The sequence below is a fragment of the Glandiceps talaboti genome, chromosome 9, assembly GCF_964340395.1.
Source record: "Glandiceps talaboti chromosome 9, keGlaTala1.1, whole genome shotgun sequence".
Lineage (NCBI taxonomy): Eukaryota > Metazoa > Hemichordata > Enteropneusta > Spengelidae > Glandiceps > Glandiceps talaboti.
Window position 1 is genome coordinate 17369867 of NC_135557.1, and position 20737 is coordinate 17390603.

Genomic DNA, 20737 nt, shown 5'->3' on the forward strand with positions numbered 1-20737 from the left:
TTTACCGCTGACAGTCTTGTGTAAAAATACATCATTTTTTTTACTTACTGTAACACCTCCAGTAGTACATACACTTGTACTTTCACTATTTTACCGCTGACGGCCTTGTGTAAAAATACATCATTTTTTTACTTACTGTAACACCTCCAGTAGTACATACACTTGTACTTTCACTATTTTACCGTTGGCGGCGTTGTGTAAATATACATAAGTCTTCAATGGAAACAGTTCAATCCAGTTTCTTAGCAAACTTACCCATCTATTATCTATATAAACTAGCGTGACGTCTAAGTATTGTAATCAAAGGTAAAACAACTTTTTAAGCTGTGATATTTCAGTGTATGGGGAAGTCACAGGCACATGCACAGACTGGACATATGAAAACTTTGTGAATTGCACAACGTAAGAAGGGAAAATAAAGGATGAAGTAATATGTAAGCGAAATATACACCTATAGTTTATTTCTATATCACTTTGCTTTTATATGCATAGTTGTTCATTTGATGGTAAACCGTGCGGTCCTCAAAATTTTACTAAAGTTGCAACAAATTTTGGCATGTGTTACACTTTCAATGGAAATAAGGAACGTATTCTGAAGATCAGCAATGCAGGTAGGTCATGGCATAGTCTTTAAGGGAACACAAGTTTTTGATCAGTGAATCAAGGAAGGGGGGGGGGTTGATTGCTTAATTAGTCAGTCATTTAAAATAAGATACGTCACAAAGAATGTAAATCTACCATAGTATATTTACTTTGCAAATGTAATACATCGTATGCTGTTGATATCATTTACGACAGCAATACAGAAAACGCATGAAGATAGTTTAACAAGAGATGAAAAACGAAAATATTCTCTAATAAAACAAAGAGCTGGATACTATTCTTCATATGTAAAATGTAGATTTGCGAAAAAAATGTGTGCATCCACCTTGCTAATTTCTGTATCATAGGACAGCGTTACGGTCTAACACTCTTGTTATATGTGAACGAGGATGAGTACTTCGGACCTGGAAGTGATGTTGGCTTTCGTTTAATGGTACATGACATTGGTGAAATTCCAGATATTGCTGGGCAAGGTGTATCCATTTCACCTGGAACTTTTACTTCTATTGGATTGAGGAAAACACAGGTATGTTAAGGTTAATTTAAAATCAGTTGTCAGGGTATTTGGAGTTAAACTTAATTTAAAATCAGTTGTCAAGATATATTTTGTTACTTGCATACAATTAAAAAGTTGTCTAGATATGTTTAGTGTCACATAGTTTAAAACAAGTAGTCAAGATATACTTCAGTATTATTTAAAATGGACTATCAGGGTTTGTTGAATTAGCAAGGTTACATGGTGTAGCAACTGTTCCATTGTTTCCTGTTCTATTGACTGGTGTGATAATGTAATGCATTTTTGGTGAAATAATATATTTGAGGTGAGGTGATATGGAGAGATATAGTAAAGGACAGTGTCTTAATATTTGAATATTTAATGTATAAACTTTGTGTTGTGTACGTTTGATGAAACTGTAAAAGAGCATTGCATAGATTAGATATTCAAATAGTTATAATGTCTTGGAAAATATCAAGCCACCATGGTTACAAAAGATGTCGCACCAGTACCATGGAAACACATACATTGAGAATGGGTACAACAAAATCGTCATTAAGGGGTAATTAATGTAATGTATATCTAAGCCTGGAAAATTTAAAGTTGTTAATAGCTTGGAAACTACAAATGTAATTATAATCTTACAAAGAACTCATACAGGTGGACAGCTTACAAACGACAGGTGGATAACGTAAATAGGAATGCATAAATGAATAATAGAAACAAAGGCATAACATGAACAAACGGTGAGGGCGCTCTATAGATCACGACTACACTTTGTAACATTTGATAATTCGTCGAATGTTTAAACATAGATTAGCTCTGTGCATTAACGTTTGTAAAACAGCTTGGCAAATCATGCATGTTTCCTTGGTAACAACAGATGTCAAACCTGGGAGCACCGTATGGAGACTGTGTAGAAAATATTGAAGATAACTTAAGATATTTTGATGGTGCATATTCTTTATCGAAATGTTGGATTGAATGTGAGACTGACTATGTAATAAATGACTGTGGGTGTAGATACTTTTATATGCCAGGTAGGTGGTGATGGGTTTATTGACAATTGATTTTATTTTTAATTGTGAAGTGTAATTTGCATAAATATTCATTTCTCAGAATTAGAAAATGTCATTAAATACAAGCTTTAAATTTCAGATAATTTAGTACATGCATTGATGGTAACGAAATGCACTTGTTGTTGATATAGCTTATAATCTTCATCGGTCATTTGCATAGTTAATGATTTTCGGAATCAGGCAGCATGTTATGTATGGAAGCTTTAAATTTCATATAAATTCGTTTAACCGATTTACTATTTAAAGGGTACATCATGTATAATAGCTATAACTCCGAATTTTGCATTCAAACAGTATGTGTAGAAAAAAAAGTGTAAGGTGTTGACCTTACAGAGGCATTCCGTTTACATCTTGTTAGTTTTCTAATATGCCGACTCTTTTTGAATGCCACTAAGTATTTTATGATATCCATGGGATAGTCTTAACAGTCCTGTTGTTGGTCGCTTTGTAACTACTCGCTACTCACGTCTTCGATGGCAACTGTCCTTATTCCTCTCGCAACCAAACTGCTGGTGGCGCCAATCACAATATAGTATCAAGTTGATTGACAGTAAGAGTCAATATGAACACACCCATATTGTATAATGAGGGTTTGATCAGAATTCTCCCCCCCCCCCACTGTTTATAAACTGCAAAAAAAAAATGCAAATTACTGAAACAATTAACTGTGACGTCATTGACATTTGGTAGATATACATGTACGTAAGATGTTCAAGAGCATAGTCTTTCTAAACCACGTCTGGTAAAAGTCCCTCAATCAGCACAAAAGTTGTTCAGCCAATCAGTGAACCCCAACTGTTATAGTGACGTAAACAGTGTATAAGTAACAGCCTGAGCTGACAAATATATCATATTTGGACATTACGTAACTACCCCAATAAACACCAACTTTACGAGGGTCTGTGTTATTGGTAAGAATTTTGTGATTGATTAACAAAGACGTGATGTTAATGACTGTGTGGGTGGCATTTACATTTATCTCGTGCATCTCGACTTCTAGAGTAACGACTTTTCACTAAATTGTGAGTGGAGGTGTAAATGGTAACGATACTATATAGGAACTATACTTTGTGGGTGGTGGTGGAAATGGTAATGATGCTATATAGGAACTAGACTATCTGAGTGGAGGTGTAGATGATACCGATACTATATAGGAACTAGACTATGTGAGTGGAGGCGTAAATGGTAACGATACTGTATAGGAACTAGACTATGTGAGTGGAGGTGTAAATGGTAACGATACTATATAGGAACTAGACTGTGAGTGCACAGGAGGTGTAAATGGTAACGATACTGTATAGGAACTAGCCTATCACGTGAAGTAGGCTACCTAGTAGTAGTCGAATGATAAAGTTTCAATAGCATTTCTAACTAAACCAAGAGACTAGAACTAGAAAACTGACCTTTTTTTAAAGTCTTCAATTTGGCTAGGTTCTTTTCAGTTTACATGCATACATCGCATCAATGTTTACATTTGATTTGTCTCTGTGCATGACGTGAGGGACAATATTGCCATGGCAAAAGTAGTTATTTAACATCCATCATACATATTTTAGATGAGATCACAAGCTGTTTTACATATTTCATTTTGATAATGTAATGTTGTTATTCAATAGCGACGAATGCTAAATTTGAGATATTGTTTTATGTAGTCATCAATCTGTATATGTAGATGACGTACTTTTGATTAGGGAACTCGACATTGCCAATAATTATATTTTGACTTACTTTATCGTCACTTTACCTTTCAGGTAATGCGTCATTCTGCTCAATGAAAAAACTAAAGTCCTGTTATTTCGACAGCATGTGTAAGTAATATGTATGTATGTATGTATGTATGTATGTATGTATGTATGTATGTATGTATGTATGTGTGTGTGTGTGTGTGTGTGTGTGTGTGTATGTGTGTGTGTGTGTATGTATGTATGTATGTATGTATGTATGTATGTATGTATGTATGTAGGGATGGGAGCGATTTTGCTTTAAGTTGATTCCATTTGTCACCTTTGTTTGTCCCGATTGTTTAAAGTGACATATATTGTAAGCAACATGAAATATTGATGAGTGTATTTCAAAATCAGTGAAAAGGGTACTCATCCTAGCAAAATAAAGTTACACTATAGTCCTGTGCAAACTTATGAATCATTGAATATTTCTGGTCCAATCATCTTATTCATACTTATGTTGTCGTTTTTTAAATTAGCAATTTGTATACATAGTGTGTATCTGTAGGCCCGTTCATATTATTTAGAGTAAATTAATTTGCCACAGAACAAAATTATTTGTGCTTTTACATTCCTAAGATAATCTATCTTTGAAGACTGATGAGTGTAATTGTGCCGAGCCGTGTCAACAAACCATGTACAATACCAAACTGTCTTATAGTACCTATCCATCGCATTTTCGCTCAGAGATGGAAGATAGATTTCAGAGCTGGTCATGCGGGAAGGCATTCGGGTTATATCTCTTGTTAGTGTCTACCTATGTCATAGTGATGTCATAGTGATGTCATAGTGATGTCATGGTGATGTCATAGTGATGTCACAGTGATGTCATAGTGATATCATAGTGATGTGATGGTGATGTCATAATGATGTCATAGTGATGTCATAGTGATGTCAAGGTGATTTCATAGTGATGTCATGGTGATGTCATAATGATGTCATAGTGATGTCATAGTGATGTCATGTTGATTTCATAGTGATGTCATGCTGATTTCATAGTGATGTCATGGTGATGTCATAGTGATGTTATAGTGATGTCATCGTTGTTTGTTTTGTTATTTGTAAAATTTAACCATATCAAGGAATGAATTTTTTAGTTGGGCAGCCGATCCTCAGTCCACAAAGTCCAACTATAATCGTTTGCATGCATAGATCGGTCTATTTGTAATAGTACCATATGCCGTATACTGTCTACGACAAAGTTTTGGTCTTTTATATTGTTACACAGTTCCAAATTTGTCTGACAAACCACTACAGTTACAGCTTTCTGGCACTTTTTCAGCCATGCCATTCTGTGCAAAATGAACAATCATATGTGACACGAGTAAAAACCCACCCAATTAGGTTCAGCAATTAATGTGATAAAAGAACGGGTGTCTGACTGGGGAATTTCACTACTATATTCCGTCCCCATGACAACATCCATTTTCGAAGCACAGATGCTGAATGAAAGGGTATATGAACCGTTATAAAATGGTAATTAGGAATGGCAGCCTCCAATTTATTAGTTACACTACTTTTGGCGGGACGTTTGTTTAAAAGTTACGTTTATTAGATTAAAATGAAACTATCGAAATTACGTAAAAAATCATAAAGGAGAAAAGGTAAACTAATATGAGGAGTGGGTTTTCTTTCTTTCCATTAAAAACTTTTAGGGCCTAACAAAACTAATGTGTGGTTCCGATTATGCTCAATTATGCTCAGTTTTAGCTCTGTGTAGATGTACAGCCATTACAGACTGAAAAGAACAGTTTTATAGTGTATTTTTAAGTTGATGTCAGTTTTCGCATCCACTACTTCTTACGAGACGTCACAATTTTCATTATTTTCTTCTGGAATAAGCTTACGTATTTTTTCACTGCCGACCCTCTAAAACTTTTAGAGGGTCGGCAGTGAAAAACTAGGGGGGGGGGGGTCGAGTAACCGGAACCAAACAATTTTTTTAAAGGCCTAGACGAATTTTTGACAGTAGAACATTTTTGGGCTCCCAGTTCTGCTTTAGCATTTCAACAACATAATGGTGAAAAGTGGAATGGCAGTACTTCGATTATATCTTTCGACAACGCTCAAGATATGAAAAGAGACAAGTCCGTTATTTTCCCGTTTTTCACTTGTAATGCTGAATTTGAATGATTGTTAATGATCTCCAGTAATAGCTTCAAATTTAATATACTTTGGTACATTTATCAAATAATGCGCACGTCGCGTCTTTATGAAGTTTGTTTTTAATGAATCATTTGCATAAATTGATGATTTTAGGAAATATACTGTGTCTTAAAGAAATCAGCCAGACCTTTTGGAAACCCTTTGAGTTTGACATTCTCATTTGCATTTAAAAAAATAAATAAAGTGTACAGTTGAGCTACAATGCTATTGGCACTATTTGTAGGCACTCGGGAACTATAAAACATGGACGCATCTTTCAAGTACCCGTCCCTGTGTTGTAAGATATTCTACTCGTTTCGCTGTATTTGACCTTGTCCTTGACCTTGACCTTATTTTTATGTTTTGTTTTGTAGTAACGGATGGGCGACGCAATCTGTCATAATCCCTCTAGTCACACAAGTTAATGAAACTATCAGTTCGGCAGGAGAAAGATGTAGGAATATTTCAGAGTTCTTTAATGACGATGTATTCTGTGATAAAATGGCTGAAACACTTTGGGAATATTTATATAAAGATATTGTTGTGGTGTATGTTTTGCCAGACCTGTTAGAGAATTACTATCTATTTGAGTATGATGACGTTGGATCTGATCTGTACAATACACGTTATGAACAGACATTTTCCTCTACCATGAACCCAAATAAGAGACCCTGGGGTACAATCAACTCTACAGTACGTGAATACTTTGCATATTCAAATGAGTCGTCTGACGTCATTGACAAACTCGTGAACAACCTATTCCATGGTTACTACATCCCAACCTTCAGAATGATGTTCCCAGTTATCTACGAAGTAATACGAGAATTCAGAGATAATGGCTCATCTGAAATCCGTGGCATGGGATATAGGAAACGATTGAATATGTGCAAAGAATTTATGAGGTTAGTATATCTATACATAGGAAACTCATTCTGTTCTGTGAGAATGCTATCCTCTAAAAAGAAAATGCATCAAATTATAACATTGACGTCAAAGTTATGTTCATTGTCAAGATTGTCATTGTAGATTCTCTTACCCTACTGCTATTCATTTGTAACATCTGAACTTGGTCTAAATCAATGAGTTGTCCCTTTTTTGAATGCGAAAAGATAGTCCGACCCTTTTATTTTTCGTTTATTACACATTATTTTGCTGCATGAACTTTCAAACAGCTCAACCCAATTCAACAGCCATCTCTCTCTCTCTCTCTCTCTCTCTCTCTCTCTCTCTCTCTCTCTCTCTCTCTCTCTCTCTCTCTCTCTCTCTCTCTCTCTCTCTCTCTCTCTCTCTCTCTCTCTCTCTCTCTCTTTCTCTCTCTGTTTATATTGTAATTACGTCAAGTGATGCTATTTTTTCATGTTACATCTAGCATGAGATCTAGTCCAATAGCTTAACCTGCAACATAGTGACGATAGAATTAAAATGGCAAAAATCCTGTAATTGACAAACTTGAAAGTAATATAATGGAAACCTTAGAATCACAACATCATCTGACTTTATTTTAATGTTTCATAACATTCTCTTGTTTCGTAGTTTTTATCATTTCTTGAATTGTTTGTCTTGGTTTAGGACAAATCTAGCCGAGGTCACCATATACTTTGAAGACTTGAAAGTTCAGACAATTACACAGCAACCGGCCTATGAAGCATTTAACCTTCTATGTAAGTTATGTGAATATAACAATATTATTGAATATGTATTTTAAAATAGAAAAGCTGTTTTCATCATGTATATGGTAATTACGATTAATATTGTTACCTGTACACCACTTAACAATAACAATAATGTGATGGATTATGTTGATAATAATGATGATGATGATGATGATGATGATGATGATGATGATATAGTGGTTTCCGTCACAGACCTCAAAGCACAGGTCTAGACCTATAACAACAAAATGGTTTGTTTTACTCCTGTCAAATCCATGGCAGGGGAGGATATGATTATAGTACATAAGATGATTCACATAGCAACCTGTGTATCTATGTCTGCATTTCTGTCTAACCTTATCATGATTTTCATTGTACATTTCAGGTGATATCGGTGGTTCATTGGGATTGTTCTTTGGAGCCAGTATTGTCACATTCCTGGAAATACTCGACTTCTTTATCATACATTTCTGGAAAATGAAGAAAACCTAGATACCAGAACCATGCACTGACTGAAATATAGGGAGCTAGTATCTACACCTATAGTAGAGTGTGCATTGTATCACACTGTAAACACACACATATCAATGCATTGTATCACACTGTAAACACATATCAATACATTATATCACACTGTGAGCACATAAATACTAGTATATTGTATCACACTGTGAACACATATCTGCATTGTATCACACTGTGAACACATATCTGCATTGTATCACACTGTAAACATCAACACATTGTATCACACTGTAAACACATATCAATACATGGCGTCACACTGTGAACATATCAACACATTGTATCACACTGTACACACATATCAATACACAGTGTCACACTGTGAACATATCAACACATTGTATCACACTGTACACACATATCAATACACAGTGTCACACTGTGAACACACATCAACACATTGTATCACACTGTACACACACATCAAAACATTGTATCACACTGTGAACACATCAATACATGGTGTCACACTGTGAACATATCAACACATTGACATTTGTTCTATTATAGAAATTAGATAGATAACTTAGAAATAGTCATATATACACAGTGATCAGATATCATAATTTGTAATAGCAGACAAACACATTCCATGGACTAATTGACTTTCTACTCTAACTAATAGAATTATAGTTTTGAAGTAGACGCACAATATACACAATGTATGACAAGAAGAGTGGACTCTATGACAGAACCCCATTACGTGCAAGTGCAAGTGTGGCATACTTTGAGTATCTGCACAAATGTTTACAGTGAGCATACTGAGTGAATGTTTAGGACAAACACTGTAAGCATGTGTGCAAATACCCGAGTACCCCCCCCCCCCCCCCTGGCACTCACACGGCATGGGGTTCTGTTATTACATATGTTTATCCTAAAGAACAAATTTCAGTAAATATTACACTATGCGAGCACACGCTTTTGTGTGTAACAAATGATCGCATCCTTATTTGCATGTATGCAAGTCTGTTATAATATTTTCAGTATTGCACTGCAGTGCAAACACAACTTGTATGTGTGCGCATCGTTGTAAGTAATCTCTGGTTCATATGTAATTATAAATGTTCTTATACATACATGACTCATATGTATATAATACAATACAATAAGCACAGATATTTCAGATAAAAAAAGAAATATTTTATTACCATTATGAGTTTAGATAATTATACACAAGGATTTCGATAACATATAAATGTACATACTTCCTGTAGAGAAGTCCTAGACTACATGGATATGAATGAAACCAGGTTACAATGGCTAACAACTATTGTACACACTCACTAGTTTTTTTTTTCTTTTATGACGGTTTATCACTTAGAGAAAGTTTGATGAAAAAATCAAAGTTTGACAAAAAAATTCTGTACAAATATTGAAAGAGAAAGTATTCCTGTACAAATGGGTTGTGATAAATTTGATGCAGTTTGTGTCTTTTTAAATATTCTTCAACTTCAAATCCAGGGTATGAAGAATACATCTGGAAAGGTCCCTGGATTTGAGGTTAAAGGTCAATGTCTATGGCAACAGAATTTATTTAATCTCCTTCTTCTGCTGCATCGTCTGCTGCCTCTTCTGCTGCTGCTGGTTCCTCTCCTGCATCAGGTGTTTCCTCGACTTCATTTCCTTCTTGTTCTGTTGCTGCTGGTGGTTCTCCATCCTCTGCCTGTTCTCCTTCTGCGGGCTGTTCAGCTTCTATGATATCACAAATATAGCAAGATGTTTCAGTTCTGGTGGATAGGGACAATGTAGTGCAAGATACAAGGCCTATGTATTTTCTACCTTGATAATAATCAGTCTTCATAAATTTAAATACCAGTTTGTAATTTGCATATATGAATACAAATTGCTCAAACATCTTGCATTAGAGGGGTATGCGTAGATTATTGTGTAATTTTAGGTATGTCTCATTATTCTTTGTATGCTGGCATTCCATATCACGATCTCGAGACATACTGTAATTATTGGGGTCCTTATATTGACATTGTTTTGTATACATTTAAAAAAATCTACCAATCAAAAGGCAAGTACTGTCCTGATGCAAAAGTCATATACCAGGAGATTAATCTTGGTGCGGTACCAGTGGCCAGCTCTGGTGGGATGTGTGGCCAATACTGCCAAACCCAGATCCCATTTTGACCAAAAATCAATACTCCATTTTAGATCACAGATCAAATTTTAGACCAAAAGACATCTGTTGTAGGAATTTAAGGAAATGGTGGCTTGCAAAATGTAGTTTTCACTCTTGTATTTTGTTTCCTCAGGAGGGATTATTTCAGGGGCAATTAGTACACAGCTAGTTATGATTTGGTAAATGAAATTGGACCACGTTTTAGACCAAGCAAAATCGAAAATAATGTAGAGTGGACCCCATTTTAGACTCTTCAGCTTGAAAGAAAACTAACCCCAATTTTGACCAAAGCAAAGGCTACAAAAAGCACCCCAAAGGATGGCACACATAATGTAAACATCAAGATAGGGGAGTATAATATAAATGAAACTAATTTACCTCCTTCAGCTGGCTGTTCACCATCTTTAGTTTCAGCTTCTCCATCTTGTGTTTGTTCCTCTCCAGGTACTGTTAATGTAATAGCTGTTACTTTACCAGCTTTCCACTTAGGAACTGTCACCGTTACTGGCTCTTCTTCTTCTGTTTCTCCTCCTTGTTGCTATAGAAACAAAAGATGTATAAGGTCATAGTAATTATACAAATGTAGTAGTATTGTTACAGTTTTACATTAGTCAGTTTTGTTTTGCTAATGTTTTGAAATCATGGTAACAGAAAGTCGGGTGGGTTCTGGTAAAATGGGCATAATTTCCTAGATTATATATCATTACTTTTACCATAATTTTGGTGAGGATTGCTGGTAAAATGATAAGGTAACTCAGGCTTAACCATCAATAACAAAGGTTTACCCTGTTCCTTGATATTATTGCCACCTCTCCCCCCTCCAAATACACACACACACATATTCATGCACAATCAGGTATTTTGAGTCGACATTGATTCTGTTGAGGGTAAAGTTGCCTATGTGGAGGGTGAAATCTAGTGAAAATGTCATGCTATAAACTGAAATAAGATGACAGAATCCATCCAATCAATACATTCATCAATAAACCAAATTTTAAACCACACAGAAAGTGAAAATATAGGACAAATTAGGATTGTCAAACCAGTACATGCTGTATCAATCATATAACTATCTTTCATTATTACAACTTACTTGGTAACCCTATCAACATATTTGATTTAAAAAAAAAAAAAATCCTTAGAGTAGATTATTCAGATTCATATCAATTAGTAAATATCGTCTGTAAGGTATGTCATGATGGGGCACCCTCATACATCGGTCAACCCCTTTCACTGCCTTTGATAGAGTAGGCCGGTGACAGCAGAGTGACATGACGTATCTTATCGTCTATAAATATCGTTGCCTTGTAATCTTACTTGTCTCAGAATTCTCAGTACCTATAATAGCATTTTACATCAAGCTAGAGGGTCAAAATAGAACAAGAACTTTAAAGGTTGACCTATTCTCAGTACCTATAATAGCATTTTACATCAAGCTAGAGGGTCAAAACAGAATAAGAACTTAAAGGTTGACCTATTCTCAGTACCTATAATATCATTTTACATCAAGCTAGAGGGTCAAAATTGTACAAGAACTTGAAGAAGGTTGACCTATTCTCAGTATCTATAATAGCATTTTACATCAAGCTAGAGGGTCAAAATAGAACAATTAAAGGTTGACCTATTCTCAGTACCTATAATAGCATTTTACATCAAGCTAGAGGGTCAGAATAGAACAAGAACTTTAAAGGTTGACCTATTCTCAGTACCTATTATAGCATTTTACATCAAGCTAGAGGGTCAAAATAGAACAAGAACTTTAAAGGTTGACCTATTCTCAGTACCTATAATAGCATTTTACATCAAGCTAGAGGGTCAAAATTGAACAAGAACTTTAAAGGTTGACCTATTCTCAGTACCTATAATAGCATTTTACATCAAGCTAGAGGGTCAAAATAGAACAATTAAAGGTTGACCTATTCTCAGTACCTATAATAGCATTTTACATCAAGCTAGAGGGTCAAAATTGAACAAGAACTTTAAAGGTTGACCTATTCTCAGTACCTATAATAGCATTTTACATCAAGCTAGAGGGTCAAAATAGAACAATTAAAGGTTGACCTATTCTCAGTACCTATAATAGCATTTTACATCAAGCTAGAGGGTCAAAATAGTACAAGAACTTTAAAGGTTGACCTACAGTATTCTCACGGACACATCTATGCATCTCTAGAGCATTGGGTGGAAGTCATGGAATCGACTATGAAATCGAATGATTGTTATTTTCTTGACACATTCAGGTTGTGAAATTCTATTTCAGGTAATGAGAATTAATAGGAAAGACAAAGTCCTATACTCAGAGACAAGTATAAGTAGTATTAGCTTATTTTTTCTTCTCTATCTTTTGTCTATTTAAGTACCAGGTTCTTTCCAAGTTTTAATTACTTTGGGTTTGTTTGCATCATTGAATTACTCGAATTTCAAAAAAAAAATTCAAAAAAAAAAAAAATTCAAAAAAAAACATTTGCAAATTTTGCACATTTATATCAAAACTTATAAATTGTAAACTCACACACAATCACACAACAAAGTATACTTAAATAGTAAGATAAAAATGGTATACTAAATGAATATGTTAAAATTATAATTATGACATGAAATTATGGTTTATGTACAAAATAATAGTAATTAAAATTTAGCATGCAGTAAGAATAATCCAGGCAATCTCTTAACTACAGAAAATTCTCAAAAATAAATTGCTGGCAGTAATTTAATTAAATATTGCAGTGTACATGTGTATGTGGTGCAGAAAAGGTGTATTTATGTGAAAATGTGATCTTCAGTGGCATTTACATTCTAGATTTAATATTCCTATTTGTTATAGTCTCTGTTACCCAGACTCTCACCACTGGGGGGCTCTTCTACAAGACCACCCAGACAAGAGTCTGGGGACACCACATTTCAACTACCCTGCGCTGGGAGTCTCATACAGTACATTTTGTTGTGCATTTCTGCCAAGTCGTAAAAAATGGCCTTATGAAGCCTTTTTGTTGTAATTTAGATTTATCACTCACTTGAGAAGTGATAACTTGTTGCCAAAGTACCAAAATTGTTTAGCCTACAATATTTGATGTGAAGTATTCCCCAGCATGCACTGCTCTAACTAACGTTAACATGTACTCATGCCATATGTTGTAAAGCATTATGTTTACACCCCTTCCAACCCAAAGACAAAAAAAAAGTTACTACTGTGTCAACTTAGGTTTCGGCTTACTAAGACAATCACACACTAAAATTATTGTGGTTGAATGTGGTAGATTATACAAGAAGGTGACAGCAGTGCCTCTGGTGTGTGCATATAATCACCCTGTAATCAAGATAGTGTAAACACTGGATGTCCCAAAAAATGTATAGGGTAAGACCATAAAACTTAGAAGTTGAAAATAAAGGCAACCTACATTGAGTATAAGAAAACAACATTCACTCAATAACTTATATCAACTTGCTGCAACAAAATATTTAGCATGTATCTATCTTAGTAAACTGAAACCTTGATTACTACTGTTCTATCTCCTTGTGAGTTGTATACACTATGCATGCAGATACCATTGAAGCAAATTCAGTCTATGTATTTGTGCTTTCATGTGATATTATGTGGATGTAGGATTCGTTAGAACTTACAGGTAGCTCCTTTATTAATTAGGTTAATAGGGAGAGAATTATTATGTTAAGAGAAGATAGGAAGAAGAAATATTAATAATATTAGTGTGACGGTAGTCTAGTAACTACATTTGTATATGTGTGGTCGTTTTCTACAATTTCTCTCTTTCCACTGTATAGTGAAATGGCTTTCTTGATATTCCGTTCTTAACACCGAAAGTGGTACATGTAGTTTAATATTATTGGAGTGTTGATATAAATGTAATGACTTTATTGCGTCCTCAAGTGACTTACTGTTAGACTGGAGGTTGAGTTTGTAGTAAACTGAACAAAGTAACTAATTACAAATGCCTGTACTGTCAGTGTGTGATGTATTGTTACTAACATGTGCAATAGTACAATAGTGACCTGATGTGATTGTAAAGTCAGGTGACCACTAAGCCCCTTGGGAGACTACTAGTAACTGGTAATATTTTATAAAAAGTTATAATAACCACACTTCACAAAATTTGAAATAAATAACAAATTCAAAACATTTGACGATTACGAGACAAAACAAATCTCCCAAGGGACTGGTACCAGTCTATAAATTTCCCAGTAGCTGTATAACTAAAGCTATTTTTAATAGTTTTATTCCTACATTTAAATGCTTTTGAACATTAATTTATCGTTTTACAGGTACTAGCTTTATTCAAATACTTTTTAATATTATCAAAATTGGGATAAAAATACAATTAAGTTATGGATATTTTGTAGCCAAGAAATATGTAACTAGTGATGATTTTGAATCAAAATGGTTGCTATAGCATTACTAGACATTGTCGTGTTGTATCACTGTATGTTTGTATGTATTTTGTCACGTCACTGCAAATAGGTCATATATGCTATTATACCATGCATGATCCAAGTTCAACAAAAAATATGGAATGTATACTCTGGTCATTCTACGTCACGACAACGTGTGTTTATGTCACTGGTTTTGCTGTGTTAGAAATATGAGTAAAAACATTCAAAAATTGCCATGATTACTTTCCCCCTGATTTTTCTTTGATATTATTGGCACTGGTATAATTATGTTATTCTCCAATATTTTTCTTCATTCAGCCGGAAAATACTTGTGACCTAAGGGTTGTCACTATGAGTCGCTAGACGAGTAGTGACAAAGGCCCCTTAGGCAACTTGTATTTCCCATTGCTGAATAAAGAAAAACATTGGGGAATAACATCTTATTATATTGTATAGTACGACCATTTTTCACTGATGCGACAATTTACTTGTCATGTATGTGTATTTATCTTTTCCCTTATTTGAATTGTATACACACTTATTAATACATTTATTTCAATAAATGAACTTGAGCACATATAACTTACCTGTTCAACTGGTATATATTCACCATGCTGTTCACAGCCAATGTCAAAAACATATTTTCCAACCCCTTGTGGCTATGGTGGATAGAAAAGAAAGGAAAAGTTTATAAAGAGAACAGTGATGTATGTATGTATGTATGTATGTATGTATGTATGTATGTATGTATGTATGTGTGTATGTGTGTATGTATGTATGTGTGTATGTGTGTGTATGTATGTATGTATGTATGTGGGTGTGTGTCTGTCTATCTGTATCTGTGTCTGTAACTTTGGTGAACTCAGTTTCAAGGACACAAAAAGCTTCCTAATAATTTCAACTTCAGATATGATTAGCATGGCAAATAATCGTCCACACACAAGGCATAACTACAATAATTTCAACTCTAGAATCATGTCAAGCAAACATTTATTTCATATTCAAACTCTTGTTTTTAATTTCTTCTTCAAGAATTTGATACTTACATGATCTGATGAAAAGTTGCCCTGGTATTTGTGATTAAGATGGATAATTTCACCGGCACCATCTCGCCTACCATTGACATAAGTTCCAACATATTTTGTACTTGTTTCTTTGTATGTATAAACACCTTGGCCGTGTTTCTGATGGGCTTGCCATTCACCTTCAAGTGTGTCACCATTTACATATGTATAAACACCGTAACCATGGCGTTGATCATCAACCCAACTACCTGTGTTATCAAAACGAGAATCAGTCAAAAATATTAATAACACATTTTATTTAAAAGAGTATTTGTTCATAAAAACTACCCTTTTGTAAAATCTAACATTATGATTATTTTTTTCAATTTACTGGTTATTTTTAATAACATTCCTGTATAATTTCAAAACCTGTCATTATACAAAATCATCAAAGCAAGACTCAAGACTTACCTAATCCGGAGAGCTTACCTATGACTTACTTTTGTACAGTGCCAGACAGTATTTCTTAATGTAAATCATATCATATCATATCATATATAATATCATATCATATAGCACATCATTATACCATAGGGATGTTGGTGGCCGAGTGGTTAAACCACTTGCCTCTTACCACTGCGGTTTGAACCCCATTCAGGGTTCGATTAAATTTACCACGCTGTATGTAAGAAGAGTGTCGTTCAGCTTGAACAACGCAGGTTTTCCCTGGGTACTCCAGTTTCCTCCTGCATTAACACTGAACCCATGAGGGATGGCCCTCACTGGACTTCTTGGGAGGCAAGTGTTTATATGCTTAAAGAACTATCCAGTATAAATAAAGATTATTATTATTATCATTAGTATTATTATCATAGTATTGAATTTAACTTTTGTTCTAAAGCCAGGATTACTGTATATCCCAGAGTCAACCAATTTCAGTATCAATGGTTTGGATGTATTTTTTCTAAACAATCTAAATTTTTTAGATAACTTTACTTACCTTCATATTTTGAACCATCTGGATAAATAAAAGTACCCTGGCCATGTTTCTTGTTTCCTCTGTATTCACCTATATATCTGGCTCCATTTTTAAACCTATAGACACCCTACAAAATGAAAGAAAATATCCAGTTATTATAAACGAAATTCTGATTACTGTTTGTGATTCACAATATACACATGTACCTGTACAAAAAGTTTTAAAATTGTTAATGTAATTCTACAAAAGTACATTTACAATAGCATTCTCTCAAGAAATTTAATGACAGATTCATTTAATTTGAAACATCGTGGTTATCATTGTTCTCAAAATGCATGCCTCCTTTGCGGCAACAGAAGTATGTTCCCCAAGGCGAGTGAAAAAAACATTCTTAGTTGAGACAATGATGAAACTTCAGTTTTGACCCTAATTTTCCTGTCCTATGTTTGGTAGTATGATTCTTTGCACCCACTACATGATCACTTCCAATATTTACCATCGGGTCGCCGTCTAATGAAGCCCAGAGCTCGAAAGAACGCTTAAAAGAAGTCCTTTATTCCATCTGCTGTAAAACGTTTAAACTTGGACTTGGCAAAGAGTAAATGCAATTTTAATACTTAAGTTCTCAGTCATTTTTCTGTAGCACAAGCAAGCACTTTTATTTTGAAATTGGCTGTATACCTTCAGTTTTACATTGGTGATTTGTGTCTGTATGTGTGGCTTGTCTTTTATTACGTACGTTTGATGTTTGCCTGGTGCCAAGACAAATTTCCATGTTTTATGGACAATAAATGATATCTAAAAATTTAATGACAGGTTGCCCTACATTTGTATGAATGAACACTCTCTGAGACAACGTTCAAGCAAAGACATACAATGCCGGTCAGTAACTTACAAAAACTTATAAACACCACAGGAAATAAAGATAAATAAAACCTCCTAGTCCTAGACTGTAATTAGATTATGCAACCTTTATTGTATATCCTTGTACATGTATATATACGTACGTTAGTCTGGATGCCAATGTGGTTTCTAACTAGACCACTGTGGATGAATTCTAAATGGCATCTCAGGACTTCTAGAGTAACAACTTTGACAACTGACTATACCGTGAGTGGGGGTGTAAATTGTAAAGATACCGTATAGGAACTAGACTATATGTACATGTACATACAGGTACATCTAACAACTCCAACTGTACTTACTGGGCCACTTCTTTTGCCATGTTCATACATTCCATCATATGTATCACCATTGGGTAATGTTGCTTTTCCTTTACCATGTCTTTCCTCTTTCTCGTTCCTTTCTCCTTCATATTCCTGTCCATAAATTAAAGAACAAATAAAAAATTAGACATACACACTATTACTAGACTTAAAGTGATGTTGTTTGCACTCAGTAATACGTAACTGTTGCTTAGTTGTGCAAATCTTGTATGTGGCAATGATGACTCTTATAGTCTAATTCATTATTGAAAAGTATGGGAATTGCTCAGTGTGCTAAATTTGTATGTAAACCTAGGTACAAAATATACATTACATCACAAATGACCAGCGAGTCGTGTACACATAATGCTAGTCTAGTTCCTGAAGACCATGTTCCAATTTTACACAACATTATCTTCACTACATAAAGTAGGGTAAAATCGGAACACGGTTTTCAGGAACTAGACTAACATAGTGCCTGCACTTATAGTTAAAGAACATGAACTCAAAACATTGGTGATCACATAAATTTTGAGGGACTGCTTTCGCTGTACTTTTCCACATGTATAGTTGTAGTAACTGATCACAATTCTGTATGCAATTTGAGTACACTCTCTAGTGTTCAAAATGATGGAATGAATATAGACTAGTGTCTATACAATTCTAATAACTAACAAATTTTGCCTGTACTTTGAGTATACACTCTCGTGTTCAAAATAATGCTGGAATGATTTTAATCAGATTGGAATGACTATAACATCTATAATAATGACTATTCCTTTCTCAGAGATGACATTTGTAGTTACATGTATCATACATGTACAAGTATAAATTTATAAAATATAAGCAATAAAACCATCTCATGCATACTAGCAGGAAACCAGTATCTTTCAAAACTACTGCCACTGTTTTTAGAAAATAGCAATTCGGTAGGAGAAATTTCCAAAGCAATACATCAAAGTAGTATGGCTATGTTCTGTACATGCATGACCTCTAGAATGTTTTTTCCCCCCAGTAATCACAGCATGGAATCCCATCAGAGAACTCTGATTGTGCTTGAAAAGGTCATCATCATGCTATTAGAAGGAAATATAATGCAAATTTAGGAAAATATTTCATGATGCATCTTAACTCTCATCCCTGTTATTTGTCAAATACTAAAATGGACAAATCCATAGAATACTAAATAAAGGGGTCAAACCTCTATAAATCCACACAGAGGGGTGTCTTGGCATAAACATTATTGGATTGGAGATTGAACCACAGGGCATGATTAGGGGGAAGTCTTTCATGGGGGGGGGGGTATATGCATGCACTGGTTGATATGGAAACACACCAATGTTTTTTGACAATAACGTCAATGACGTGACAACCTACGTTTACCTGTCTTGGTTCACGTGAAGTGCGATAATGATGTCTGCCCTGTGATAGTGCACATCATTGACAAATAAATGAAAGACAATTGGAATTGTAATATGGGTTAATCTTATAAATCACATCCAAGCATTTAAATAAAAAAAATGAAAAATAAACAAGCAAAATAGAAACAGTATACAAGTCCCATATAAAATTACTATAACTAAGAAATAGTACAGAAATGGATAACTTAAGATATTTTAGTTATAATGAATTCAGTCCAAAAAAACTTCTACTAGTACTACTACATGTTGACTATCGAGTTGTACTAGAGATATGAATTTAGTAAACAAACGTGATGTAAACTGAAAGCGGAATGCTTTGTCATAGTATTACATTTGTGAACTGGTCGTTCAAATTATTTAAACCGGGTGGTAGGAATATTTCTCGGCTTTCAACCTTCGAAATATATAGTTTTCCGTCGAGAAGCTGATAAAGTCGAGCTAACGAGATACCTATAAACAAAAATTAATGTAAATTGTAATGACACAATGTTGGGACAGTGACCACACAAAGTTAGTGGCAATGGTACACTCTAAGCGTTGTCTGGTTCATTCATGTTAATATTTTGTTGGGTGAGACTCTAAACTATACTAATTTGTGTCATAAAAATTAATGCAATTTGTGCATTTGCTCTCAAAAACTGATATTGGGTGTGATGAGAACATCCCAGAAGCTCTAGTTGGAACACAACGATACCAATATTTTGGTTTTGAAAACGCACCGTCTTTTTTGCATAACAAAATAAATCTGGGAAAACTTACGCCTAAGTATGGACCCTGGTCTTCTTCATCGTATTCTGAACCTAAATCAGACATGTTTGTAGGTTTTTAGAGATAAAATTCACTAAAGTTCGACAGGAGCTGCAACACCAATGGCAGTTGTCAATGAAGCAAACAACTAGTAGGCGACGTTGCTAAGGACCATAACAAAAGGTACACCGGGGTGGGTTTTGAGAGGGGGGCTTATGAGTACAAACAAAATGTCTCAAAAATTACACAAGAAGAAATAAAATCCATACTTGGCAAAACAAAGAATATTGTATTTTCTAATGAGATCTTTTCATAAAAACAACCAACTGATTGTGACTATTCACCAACATGTTGTTCGTTCACGAATACCGCAACCTGGCAACCCCTATATATAATAGTATATCTACACACTTCCGGTCTTGCAATATCTCGCATAAGGCGTGTTTTCAAACAATTACTGTAATCGTTTCATAAAAATATCACTTTTATTTTTTAAGGACGGAGAATGTTAAAATAAGGAACAGCATATCGTATAAGCACAGCATTGAATAGCCTGAAACTATATCGAGGAAGATATTCTCGGCAAAAATAAAGTGTCACATGACAGAGCCGAGAGCTGTACCTTGTGACCTTTGACTTTAGT

The 20737-nt window shown here is 34.6% G+C and overlaps 2 protein-coding genes across 2 annotated transcripts in view; one reads left to right on the forward strand and one right to left on the reverse strand.

Annotated features, from left to right (window-relative positions):
• LOC144439888 (acid-sensing ion channel 4-A-like) overlaps positions 1-8191 on the forward strand; it is a 12977-nt gene extending 4786 nt beyond the window's left edge. The window contains exons 4-10 of the mRNA XM_078129119.1: positions 493-611; positions 951-1129; positions 1983-2139; positions 3930-3986; positions 6610-6949; positions 7617-7708; positions 8085-8191. Of these exons, the coding sequence (XP_077985245.1) occupies positions 493-611; positions 951-1129; positions 1983-2139; positions 3930-3986; positions 6610-6949; positions 7617-7708; positions 8085-8191 (1051 nt within the window). The remainder of the gene's footprint in view (positions 1-492; positions 612-950; positions 1130-1982; positions 2140-3929; positions 3987-6609; positions 6950-7616; positions 7709-8084) is intronic.
• A 1151-nt stretch (positions 8192-9342) lies between these two features.
• Positions 9343-20240, reverse strand: LOC144439728 (radial spoke head 1 homolog). The gene is made up of 7 exons (XM_078128963.1): positions 20107-20240; positions 17927-18040; positions 16743-16848; positions 15785-16011; positions 15326-15397; positions 10731-10890; positions 9343-9916 (listed from the first exon to the last, which is right to left on the reverse strand). The coding sequence occupies exons 1-7, from the start codon at positions 20158-20160 to the stop codon at positions 9759-9761; spliced, it is 891 nt and encodes a 296-aa protein (XP_077985089.1). The 5' UTR covers positions 20161-20240; the 3' UTR covers positions 9343-9758.
• Positions 20241-20737: the final 497 nt, after the last annotated feature.